Here is a 13841-nt window from a genome sequence, read left to right as displayed (position 1 = left end):
TCGAAAAATTTTTGTTTAATTTTTTTAGTTTGAAATTTATTTGTAATTTTTGTTTCGAAATTTTTTTGTTCGAAAATTTTTTGTTTGAAACTTTTTTGTTTCAAAATTTTTTAGTTCGAAAATTTTTGTTTAAAATTTTTTTAGTTTTGAAATTTTTTTAGTTCGAAAAATTTTTTAGTTTAAAATTTCTTGTACTCTGCGGAACCGTTTCGAAAAGAATCGGAGCAGTTTAGGTAAGAAAAATCTGGCAACACTGTTTCCATTAATGAAGCGCTTACTGAGCAATAAATCGCTTAAACTCACAACAATGTGTTATAAGAAATCTACAAGCGACACCCCTCTTTCACCATTGTTACTTCCAGAGACATAGGCTACTAATTCAAGGACAAGATCTCCATCAAGGTAAGAATCATCTTATCTGTCAAAGAGAACGATAATATTTAATGTAAACTTCAGTACAATATCATGATACCAAAAAAGGGTTATTTAAGGAGGAGGTTGAATCCTCCATGGGAACTTTAAGGATAACCATAAAAGGGAACAAAATTCTAAAATACAGGTCTAGGGTGATCACCGACATATCGCTCTATATTTCACTCATGGGGTGTGTGGCGGGTCTAAGATCATGTGACCTCTGTCGGCCAATCAGAATCGAGGTACCAAAACACTCATCTTACTCGTAAAAAGGGAACGAATTTCAAAAGTCACAGGGCTTAAGATCACGTGACCTCTATCAACCAATCAGCATTGGGGTACCAAAAGGATTCATCTTACCCGTAAAAGGGAACGAATTTCAAATATCGCAGGGTCTAAAATCACGTGACATTTGTCAACCAATCATAAACACTCATCTTACCCGTAAAAGGGAAAAATTTCAAAAATCCCGGGTGAGGGATTTCCCCGCAGGGTGACTCATGACGTCATACCACGTGACCTGAAAATTTGAATTTCCCGCGTGGGCGGGGCCTAACGTCACGTGACCTCTCTCAGCCAATCAGAATCGAGAAAATTTTTGCTGACTCGGCTGGACATACGCGGACCCCTACTACTGTCACCATACACTTCCACCAAAGTACGATGACTTTCAGTCGCACTTTTCTGCATGTTAAAGTAATGCAGCAGGACACCCCGCAAAAATACTTTATCAGGCACAAATTGCGCCATGTTCACTTAACTACAAACTGGTGTTGTTGACGCTTTAATCCACTGCCCTATACTACGAACGATACGCGATGACAGGGGTTTGCAACACATGTGTGGATACACGGAACTGTGGGACGCTCCGTTCGTTGCACCATCTCTTGTCCACCCGCACGAATTAATTCCTAGACCAAATATATACCTTCTGCATCTGAATGCCCCCCCCCCCAAATTTACTGAGACGCCCTTGAGTCCACCGAGTAGTATTTATCATATTTTTTTTTTATCTCTGCGTTAGCACAAGGGGGATCCAGAGGGGCAAAAAGGTAAAAAAGGGATTTTTACCAAAAAAATCCTTTTCGCGATTTTCTTGCCTCAGATACATGATGGAGACACGTGAATGGTATCGTTTGAAAGGCAGTTCTATTCTGAAGATAATGATTGGCGAACTATGATCCTAGGATAAATAGGAATGTCTCAGGAAATTTTCTACCTGAGATCAAGGTCTTTTACGGTAATCTGGAGCATTTTGAGGATTATGGATATTTTTCCGCTCCTACTATTCAAGATAGAAGCTTGAAATTTTGTACAGACATTTAGTACACCCCTTAGTACTTATTAGTTCATTTTCAAGTCTCTGCGTTAACATAGTGGGGGTCCAGAAGGGCTCAAAATTGAAAAAAAAAATCAGAGAAAAATCCGATTTCTCTCAAAATTTAACCTCAGGGACATGATAGGGAGATGTGAATGGTACTTTTTGAAAGGTTGCTCTATTGTGAAAAAAACGAGGTATGAACCATGATCTTACGATAAATATGGATTATGCTGTAGCCGCTTGACTGAAAGTCTATAATTTACCTTTAAAAAAGCCTTAATCTATAAGGGTTAAGCCTTTCACACTGCTTCAATATAAAGTTATGTTTCTTTAAATATTCCCTTTCTTTGTGTATTGGTATCTCCTTTCGCAATTGATCTTAATTTCAATTTATTTCTGATTCTATCTTCAACAAACATGAGATCACCTGATAAATATCTGCACCCAGTGAATAGAATTATTCATTGTAAAGTTTATGAAATGCTTCCACTCTATTTGTCGTTCGAGGGGCTACTGAGGGATCTGAAGCCCATAATGTAGGTGGAAACCTAAATAAAACGAAGCAAACAATTATGATGACATTCTCAACATGAATAATAATAATAGTAACATAGTATACATATTTCCCATTACTAGCCCTTTTATGGAAAAATTGATAATTGAAAATCAAAGTGAATAATAATTAATTTCTCCATTGTCGTAAAGCTTTGCTTTGGCAAATTTATTAAGGTCTGTTTTTCCCCGATAATATAATAGGATACTTGTTAACAATAATATGTGCGATACAATAAACTTAGATTACAATACTATTAATATAATACAACGATGCGAGTAAACTACTTCCTGATAGAAATTGCACTGCATTCCAATATAATCCTTGCAAAATTACACAATTTACTTATTAATAATATGGAATCTATCAATATATGTTAAATCATCTTCCTAAATCAAATTAGAATATATATTAGTTAGAAACGGTATTATGTAGCTACCTGCTAGTTTTATTACATACACTACGACTATGCACAGTAAATGCTAACATTGTTCGAACCTAATGTTACTCGCGAAAGTTAGGACGATAATCTTAACTTCTTCATTTATAAATAGAAACTTTTCCCCATCATAACTGAACTCAACTTCTCTTTCAATCATTTACTGAACAGCCTTTGTAATATTTCCCGGACGAACTGTTTTTTTTTTTTTTTTTTTTTCTCTCTCGAATACAGTGTATAGTAGGGTGGACCGAAAAAAAATTGTTCAGATATTCAGAGTTGAGTAGTTATCAAAAGTTGTGCATTGGTACGAAATGAAGCCATGTCAAATATATTGATTTTAAAACAATATTTAACCGGGCCCCCGTGGCCCTAAAGTTCCTAATTTTTTGTTCAAATAAAATGGTTTTAGGTAATAATAACATTTTACCAGACAATACTATTAATACATAAAACATGAAATACATGGTTTCAATATACGCAAATAACTATTAAGAGCTTAACTAACTTTCATAACTACCATATTAACACACGAAAAACCTTTGTGTTGAGCCCACCTCAGAACTCTCAAACTTTAAGAGAATATCACTTTTTCGCATCTGGATGCAAAATACATAACACTGGCTTTCCGAAGGCGGCACTTACATTGCTGAATTCAAATAAACTAAAAACAATATGGCTGCGATCCTCTCTTCCTGTATTGTCTTGACTTCCAATTAAGTATATGATTTTGAATTACAACTCAAAATGCAAAACGATCATTAACCCCATTAAGAAATGAGATATACCCCATTAAGAGCCAAATTAAAGAAATTTAAGAACGGTGCTCAGAAGTTATGTGATATTTTCTCTTGCAAATGCTGGGATAGATTAACCTGTAAGTGTGGTAAATCAAATTATATACCGCTTTTGGAGTGGGAGCTCATATTAGATCAGAGAAATCAGAGACAAATGACGAGTTGCAATGTAGTTTGAAGCAGAAACCCATAGGCTCAAAAGAAAGCATGACTCACAGATCGATTATGATGCTGCGGTACCAATTACAAGAGGGTTACAATCGTTAGCCTCAATCCCGTACTTGGAACATACATTAAGCGCTTCCACCCCGAATTCAGATGATGAAGAGTTCGCATGGAGCTATCGTTTAGAGAATAAAATCTAAAGTAAACCTAAATAAACAATAGTGAACCCTAAGCAAATGAGTACCGCAAAGGATTTAACAGGTATATCGAATAGATCGGCTGCTAAAATTGTATCCGCTGTTTTAGAAGATATGAATTTACTGAACAAAACTAACTAAGACAAGGTAGTAGATAAAAACAAAATCCGTACGAAACTAGCAAAAAAGAAACCGTCTACAGTGTAAAGCTTCAAATTTTAAGAGTCTCTATTTTCATGGCCAAAAATACCAAACTATAGTTCTAATTGACAATTGCAATAGGCAAAGCACTGAAGAATATGCGGATTATATCGATTTGGCCGATTGGTCAGAAGTATTAGTAACGAAACCTCCAATTTCGGTTAACGTATCTATAGAAGAACCAACCGAAATGATTGTGGAAAAGAGGAGGTTTCAGTTTGTCACGTTCCCCTTCCACACGCAGGCTTTGGAGAAGTGTCTAAAGGTAGTAACAGAATATTCTTCAAATGTATGCGGTAGTGTTGCACGAGACGATTATATTCGCGCAAAACTGGAAGCACGAAAGTATTTACCAAGCTTCGGACATAAATCTCAATATTTTGTTCCAAGATTCAACTAAGGAGCTTTAAGTAAGAGGAGGGTGGGTGGGAAATGAAATGAAATCTTTGAGTTTTACGTCCCACGGTTATGCCGGTTAGGCTAAAGGAGACGGTGATTATGAGAAATGAATGAAATGGTGGAATGAAGAAAGTGGGAGGAAACGGGAGGTGGGTGGGAGGAACTCGCTATGTAGCCATCTCCACGTGGTGAGTTCTGCGCTGGTTTGGTGTTTGTTGGTCAATTTTTCAACCTTACCTTATGTATTTGTGTCCGTACTATTATATCTACTAAACACCAATCAGGCGAAGAGCTGCACATCAGATCAGAACATTTAAAATCCTGGGGTCAAGTTAAAGTATTAGGAATCTTAACCAATTTTCTATACATACTTAAAATAATGGTATATATATTTAAAAAGAACAACAAAACAACACTTTTCGGACCCGCAGGGCCTGGTGAAATATTTTTATCTGCCTCTGTTTTGGGGAAGAAACATAGCATTATACAACTTTTGCACGGTACTCAAACTTAATTTTCTGAAAACAAATATTTCAATAATATTTTCACTACTCACAACCACATTTTTTTCAGCATTAACGTTCTTTTGGGCTCCCGGGGCGCGGTTAAATATCTTTTTATCCGGCTCTGTTTTGGTGAGGAAACATGACATTATAAATTTTGCACGGTACTCAAACTTAACTTTCTAAAAATATATATTTCAAAAATATTTTCACTATTCACAACTATTTCTTTTTCAAAATTAACGTTCTTTGGGGCCCCCGGGGGCCGGTTAAATATCTTTTAATCCGGCTCTGTTTTGGTGAGGAAACATAATATAATATTATACAACTTTTGCACGGTACTGAAACTTAATTTTCTAAAAATATATTTTAATAATATTTTCATTGCTGGCTACTATTTTTTTTTTCAAAATTACCGTTCTTTCGGGCCCCCGGGGCCCGGTTAAATATTTTTTATTCGGCTCTATTTTAGTGAAGAAACATAATATACAACTTTTGCATGGTACTCAAACTTAACTTTCTAAAAAAAAAATATTTCAATATTTTCACTACTCGCAACTATTTTTTTCCAAAATTAACGTTCTTTGGGGCCCCCGGGGCCCGGTTAAATATTTTTTAATCCGGCTCTGTTTTGGTAAGGAAACATAATATAACATTATACAACTTTTGCACGGTACTGAAACGTAACTCTCTAAAAATATATTTTAATAATATTTTCATTGATGACTACATTTTTTTTTCAAAATTAGCGTTGTTTCGGGCCCCCAGAACCCGGTTACATATTTTTTTATCCGGCTCTATTTTGGTGAAGAAACATAACGTAATATTATACAACTTTTGCATGGTACTCAAACTTAACTTTCTAAAAAAATATATTTTAATAATGTTTTCATTGCTGGCTACTTTTTTTTTTCAAAATTAACGTTCTTTGGGGCCCCCGGGGCCCGGTTAAATATCTTTTAATCCGGCTCTGTTTTGGTGAGGAAACATAATATAACATTATACAACTTTTGCACGGTACTCAATCTTAATTTTCTAAAAAAAAAATTTTCGGCCTTTTTCGGCCCACCCTAGTGTATAGCCGAAATTCCTCTGTATAATTTCTCTGTACATCCTCTAACATAAGGAGTGTTAATTCCTCTGTATTTTTTTAAATTAGCTCAGTCCTAGTAATTTTATTCGGCCCTTGGTTTGGGTATTCCGCTGCTCTTTTCTTACAGATTTACATAATAGAAGAGAAAATATTTTCCGTCTGACAACATTGCTTAATTTTTCTGTGCGTAATCCTGTACATAATGACAGCTTGTCAATGGCTTATCAGATAAAACTGATAAAACCGGAAAATTGTGCGCAATTTCATTGCAGCCTGAAGGCTCAGAAGTGGCGCAAAATATTAACCGCTGTAACATTTGAAAATATTCACTAGTTCACAGTACCAATTGACAGAACATATTGATATATTCACGGAAAAAATGCTTTTCTCGTTTCGACTCGTTGAAACATTATGAAAAGAGTTATAGGCTATTTTTCCTTCAGGGGTGCACACCAGGTCGGTAGCCAGCCCAAAAACTTAGGGGGGAGGCCTGATCCAGCCATATTATAGTTCATCACCATATTATAGTTCATTTGCAAGCCTACCGTGAAAATTTTGGGGGGGGGGCAGCAAAAATTTAGGGATGGGGCCGACCTCCCTAGACCCCCATGGATACAAGTCTGGTGCACACCACTCTTCTGTATCCTGCAAGAACAGAAGTCTAATGCCTAAAGACTAACAGTATTTCTAATCAACTATAAAATTTCAGATAGTACTGTAAAATTCCGCAGTCTCACATTGTCAGACCTTCGCACACGAATATCTATAGTCTGATACCTAGTGTCATCTATTGTGAGTCATGGGAACTAAGAGATGCATACACGTCAGGCAAATATTGTAGGTGTTGTATAGATAGTTGAACGCAGTTGTGAACCTGTAGCTGATTACGTGTCGTGCACGTGTGGTTCCTAATATAAACAATATTAACGATGAGTAGTACAGCTATTAGTCCTGGTAAGTTATAAAAATATGTCCTTAATATTAAATTATTTCGTGACACTAAGTTCCGTTACAATGTTGAGGTATGTGCTGTAGCCGCTTGTTGCTTCTGTAAATAAGACCGCATTTTGACGACTTGAAAGGATGGTCAATCCTGATGTTGTGATATGAGAAGGATTATTGTAATACAATTTGCTTGGTGTGAGGCCTCTAATTACTAATGGCTAGATTTTTGTATTTCCTAAATGAAATTTGAAATAAAACTTGCTTAAGTTTGGATTGTACTGAAGGCAGTGGAACGTATGGTAATTTTGATAGTATGTGTACTTCATATGTTAAGTCATACAATCTATAAATAATTTTCTAACATTTGAAGAATTACATGATGAAAAATTAAGTAAAATAAATCGTATTGAAAGTCTGTAACATCAGATTTTTTACTCCCTACTGGTAACTAATGACTGCATTGTTCCAGACGCAGAATTTGAAATGAATAATTCTGCATATATCTAGCAGGTTGAAATCAGACATGTTCCAAAAAAAGAGAAAATAAAGGGCTATGACAGGTCAACACTTTGAGCAGAACATTTGTCAGAACCGATTCAAATAAACAGCAATGCGAGGAATTATTATTATTATTATTTTAACAAAATGCCAAATTTCCCTAACTCTAAACTAACCCAACCCTGTTCTACTCCCTACCTTACTTTGTGAACAATACCACGTCCTGTAACAAAATCACTTGCACTCTTACCCGTTTTTATAATGGATCTCTCAATTTTGAATAAATACTTTAATGGGATTTTTTTTTTTTTTTTTTTGTAATCTCCTGACCTATGTACAGTGCAAGGGTTATCGGTATTTAAAAAGCTTTTGGAATGAAGTACAGTGTACGGGGTTACCTCTTAGAAATGGTTCTTATATTACGTCCCTTCATACTTAGCTTGATTTTAAAATTTTAAAGGCATTTAGACCTATAAAGCTTCCCCAAATTCTGGAGATTAATCACGTGATGAAAATCAGTGTTCATCAAGAAATTAGGTAATACTATGACAATTGTTTGGTTTGTGAACTGCCAGTTTAATCCATGCTAATCTTGTACGTACCGTTCTCATATAACGTTCCACGACATACAATATAGTAAAACGTATTTGATAAATTCGGCCTTGTCTCAAGCATTTTCCCCCTTGAGTTGGCCCAAAACGTTAGCATAGTATACTTCCAAAGTGGTTGTATCCGTTGGAGGACAGTCAATACATCAGCTGGATGTCATTCCAGAAAACTAACGCTGTAATTGGTTGGATTGAAGTTGAAAGTACTTTTCAGCACTAACAGACTATGAGACGTTGAGTTATAGTTTAATGTGAAGTACTAAGCACCGTATGCGTTCAAATTTGTCAAGGCTGCCCCACCGGGAATCACACCCGAGATGTTGTGCACCAAAGGCTCGCGCTAGGCACTTGGCACCATCATACGTTCTTGTAACTTTTAAACTATCGTGCAAATACCGAGAGAAGGGGAAGGGGCATTGATACTGCGATCATTGTGATACCATCAACGTAGCAGTGTTATCTATCCGGCATAAACATGTTTTTTGCAAATGGTATTAGTTAAGATGTTTCAAGTTTACCTGTAAAACAAAAGCTTAAAATATCATATTTGTTATGCAGTGTTGCAAAACGACGCTGCGGTATCACAAACATGGAAAAAGAACCAAATTTTGGAGCAGTTTGACATACGAGATTGCTGTAAGCACTATTGTAATTTTCACATCTGTTGAAAACCATAGATGAGTTGGGTGAGGTACTTATCTAAGCAGTTTTTCGAAATAGCTTTTGAAGGAAATCAAATTTTCAATCCCTTGAACTGTGTTTATATTCATTTTAAATCCGTCACATCGTGATCATAGTGTTAAGACACTAAAGTACTTCGGATGTTCATTGCGATCTCCCCTTTGCGTTATTGCTGCTATAGAGGCCACCAGAATTTGATTTGTTTGTGATAGTGTAGCGTCCTTACTTTCGCTTAACATTGACATATCATTTGAAAAAAAATATAACTTCATGTGTTGGCAACACTGTTAATCTGTCAAATCTCCCTGCGGGTATTTGCAAAGTACAAAATTTCGAACTTTTTTTCGTCATATTAGTTTAAAAATTACAGGGGTGTACCAAGATAAGTGGTCCACTGTGTACGTGTGTATACGAATCCATATTATTCACTCCCGGTAAACAATGAAGAGACATTTTAAACAATATGTCGTTGATCAAGAAACTTGGGTGTTTATGAAGTTAAATGTGATTACGATAGTATTTACTACGGATGACTAAATGCAATATAAAAAGTAGTCATCGAGCACATAAGAAATTCCAAAGAATAAAATGCATATTTTCAAAACATTACGTATGATACATACAAATTTATATAAACGGGTTTCGCAGGTAAAAAGAACCTTTGAGTCATTCTAGTTTCGCATTCAAGAGAAAATTTAATCAAAGATTAGGATACCATTATTAATAACAATTTAAAGGAAATGAAATGTTGGTCCACTCGATAGACAAACAGTTTTTAACAAATTTGCTGATCACACAGTAGAGATCAAGCATAACCCAGACACATTCTGTGAGATTCATGTCGGATACGTGTCTTTGGGTCATGATAGCTTTTCGATTCCCATTTAGATTTTTTTCCTCCTTTTTTTTCTTTACAGTTGCGGAAGACAAGACCTTTTTATGAACAAAAGTGTTTTTGTTCAGCAGCCTTTTTGAACTACTACTTGCTGTTTATATTGTTCGCATATTGGACGGATCTGATTTAGTGTCCCGTCGATGGGTTCCACAACAAAATGGAGAATCCACTATGCTTTCAGTTAGTAGTGAGTTGCTGCTAATATTTTGGCTGAATTTTCTTTTTTGCTGAGTTTTCTTCAGACCCACATGCGAAAGCTGTGAAAACCGACTAAAGAATGAAAGTGCTTAATATATATATACGATAAGACGTCAAAATCTCAATGAGCGTTGCTGTTTCCGTGTTACTTTTTTTTTTTTAAGTGACCTGGTTCCCTCCATGTTAGTCTAACTCGTGGAAATGTGTGACAGTCGCTGTAATGCGAGCGATTTACTTGAAGGTGTTCGTTATATTTGTATTCTCGTGGTGGTCTTCTATTCGTGATTCATTTTACAACCCATATTTATTTTATACTCGGTTCAGTAGATTTATACTCGGCTCAGTTTCATAAGATTTAATGTCGTACAGATATTTATTTTTGGACAAGTCGTTAATTATAATGAAACAAGTACCAGTATTGTAATAAAAATATTTGTTTGGACTAATCTTGATACACTCCGTTATTTAGAAACTGCCTAAATTTTCAATGGGAAATTTTCATTTAGTAGCTCAGCAAACTTACCATATATGGTGTAGAAGTACTTCAGTTAAGTTTCTTAAATTGTTACTAATAACAAGTAGTTTATGAAGAGTAGGACGGCTAATTTGTTATAATTTTGCAGAGTTGTAAAATTTTTGGTTGTCAGTTCCTCACTAGATGGATGCCAGGTCGGCCTGGAGTCATGGTTGGCTGGTTAAAACCAAGGTAGTGTAGACCATGGTTTAAACCAAGGTAGTGTAGACCATGGTTTAAACCAAGGTAGTTTAGACCATGGTTTAAACCAAAAAACGAAAAATGTTCGTAAAAGTGTAAGTGTTCGTAAAATCTTGATGAGCACACATTTGTGGGTTATCGCGTGTCACTGCCGCATATTATTCGTATTACATTCAGACTTAAATTCCCCATTCATCACTCAGAGAGATTATACTACAAAAATAACTTTTAATATAAGTTTATGAATGTTTCTTTTGTGATTTTTTTTTATAGTTTATTATTATTGTTATGCAGTTCAATCAAAGAAAAAAATCTAAATATTGTTTCGTTTTAATAATGTTTACTATTGATAAAATACATCGAAATACCGTACTTTTTATTTATTTATTTATTTATTTATTTATTTATTTATTTTTTTGGAGGGGGTTCATACAAACCCTACGACAGGCATTTACTGAAATCAAAATATCTTGTGTATCTATTTATGTATAATTGGGTCAGAGCCAAAGTGGATTCAAATAATTCTTATCTTTATTCACTTTTCTTACTGATATGCAAATTAAGTTGTTGTATTTGTTTAACTTGGACTAATAAAAGTCGTAGTGAATTAACTTGGACTAAATTTGGTCCGGTTCTTCTGTACTCTGCAGTACTTTGAAATTGTCCATATGTAATTCTATATAATGGTTTCACTTGTTCAACTGTATCTTTTTGTTCTTCTGAAATGACTCTTGACAATTATATTAATACGTATGTAAAGATCAGTACAACGTATTTTTATCAGGAGTCCTTCGTGAGTGAGTCGGCAGACGTATAGCATTTTTGGCCAATTAGTCCCAGTTTCGAGTCCAAATGGAGGACAAATTCTCTCGGGTGTAAGCTGGGAAGCGGTTTGGATTCCGCTTTAAGCTTATATGACCCCTTCCAGCATAACCCAGTTGTTGCATAATAACACCAAGACGAAACAAACTTATTTCTGTCCGTATGTGATATAAATACATAGAGCAAATTATTTAAACCAAAAGAACCTGGTTTAAATCAAGGATTTTTTTTTTTTTTTTTTTTTTAAATATAAACCATGATTTTTGAAAGCCCTGCCCGGATTACTTTTTTGGTTTCCTTTGCATAATCACTCGACTGGCTAGTGCCAAAAGAATTTTCAACTGTAAGATAATTGGCCTCTTTCCTATACTGCCTTAGAACTGACCAACATTTATTCTTCGTCTACGGGAAATAGGTATAAAATATTCTTTTCGGCTTCCAGAATAGGCTAGCTGCAATTAACACTGTAAGAGAAATGTAAATTAGCAGCCATTAAGCATAAAACAGCAATTTTTGTGGTATGAGATATTTTATTTACCTGTTTTGTGTATTCTTCATAGCTGTTGGTTGTCACGTGTCCAAGATCGTTCTGAATTGTTCCGGTCAAAAATGATGATATCCGGGAATTTTGTATGAAGTCTTGTTATTGCTTGTAAGTAAATGAAAATTAAATACATTGTAAAAAAAAAACTATCTAAAAATAATCGCCTTGGAGTTACGTCCACGAAGCGAAGTGAGCAGTCAGGTATTGTAATTTGATGTGTGATCAGTACTTCGGCTTCTGTTGTTGTTGTTTCTAGGTTCCTAAAGGTACGGCCCTTAATTCCAGTAAGTCCTCTGTTGTTTTCTGATTCTTGAATGGAGACTAATTGTTATTATCGCCACCAAGAATCGGAGGGCACAGTGGCTCAGTGGTAAGAGTGCTTGCCTCTAGTGCGTGGATTCCCTTGTTCGATCTCCGGCCAAGTAAGTTTGTGGTGGACAACATCGTGTCCGTGGCTTTTCTTGGGACACTCCCGTTTTCTTCCACATCCTCATTGCGCAAATTTTTTCGTCATTCATTTACTTTAATAATCGTCTCCCTTAGCCTATAGAGCATAATCATAAAACATTAAGCTAGAAGATTTCATTTTCCACCAGGAATCGAACACTCAATGAAGTGCGCTAACCATGCGGTTATAAGGGAGTAAGGCAAAAGATAATATAAAATTAATATTGTACGTTATTTCCCCTCAAAAATCGTGTCTTTATCCTGAATTTATCCCATTTTCCCCAAAAATCGCATCTTTTTTCTTTGTTTATCTTATTTCTCGTCAAAAGTTTTTTTAGTTTATATTTTTCCCTCACAAATATCGTGACTTTATCCTGAGTTATTTCCTCTCAAAATCGCAGAAGTTATCGAGATACTAACTGCAAGTACAATTTCGAACACTGCTAGGTCAGTTGACTTCGTTACTTTCACTCGTAGTTTTACGAGCTTTTATTTGTGATAGTAGCTTTACACGTATTATTTAACTTCAATAAAACAGTGGTAAAGTAGAAAAATATTATCAGTTTGCCTTGGAAACGAGCCCATTACTGCCACGGTCATTTCCTTGAACTTCAACAGCTGATAACTATTTTTTTCTTTCCTGAGTTTGTTAAACAGTAAATAACGTGTTCTTAGTCCTGTGAGTGAGTACATGTGTTCTGCTAGTGTGTACTTGTGCTTGTGTTTGGATTATGTTCAGAACTATGTTGGAGGGTAAGCACTGAAATTTTTAACACTTGTCATGTAAAGGATTGGGGTAGAAGTTTGTATATATATATATATATATATATATATATATATATATATATATATATATATATATATATATATATATATATATATATATATATATATATATATATATATATATATATATATATATTGAAAATTACTGAGATGTTTTTAATTACTAGAAGTACCACGTTGAACGGTTAGAACCGTAAGTTACTTTAAGATGTACTAAATAGGCAGTGAATGATGGTACTCTATTGATGTATTTACTTCAGTGGCGTGCACAAAGGGGATTCTGGGGTTTAATGTCTCCAGCTCTTGAGCAAGACAGTTTGGAAAAATAAACATTTACTGTACAGAGATATAGACATGTGTGCCCAGCAAGTTTGTCGGGGGAAGGGGGGTGAATTTTCATACTAAAAGCGAACGGGAAGTCTTGTTTCAGAAAATGAAAACATTAATAAGTCAGCATGGATAGACTACATATAAAGTATGTTATTATTATTATTATTATTATTATTTTGATGTTGTTGGTATTCAACTTGTGACCCCGATGTTACCACGCTTTTATAGATATCTGTCACGAAAGACAAACATACTAAGATATACAGATAAATATTTTAAAGTGCTCGGAG

At 35.1% G+C, this 13841-nt stretch overlaps 1 protein-coding gene across 2 annotated transcripts in view; it reads left to right on the top strand.

Annotated features, from left to right (window-relative positions):
• The first annotated feature begins 6878 nt into the window (after window positions 1–6878).
• LOC145683996 (tumor protein D54) overlaps window positions 6879–13841 on the top strand; it is a 209389-nt gene continuing 202426 nt past the window's right edge. Inside the window, exon 1 of one of the 2 annotated variants that reach the window (XM_081755773.1) lies at window positions 6879–7036. In XM_081755773.1, the coding sequence (XP_081611899.1) occupies window positions 7012–7036 (25 nt within the window). In that variant the 5' untranslated portion in view covers window positions 6879–7011. The remainder of the gene's footprint in view (window positions 7037–13841) is intronic. The other variant, XM_081755770.1, reaches the window with a different exon arrangement.

Source organism: Thermobia domestica, chromosome 4, assembly GCF_964235325.1.
Source record: "Thermobia domestica chromosome 4, izTheDome1.hap1.1, whole genome shotgun sequence".
NCBI lineage: Eukaryota > Metazoa > Arthropoda > Insecta > Zygentoma > Lepismatidae > Thermobia > Thermobia domestica.
This window is presented reverse-complemented; position numbering and strand designations above follow the sequence as displayed.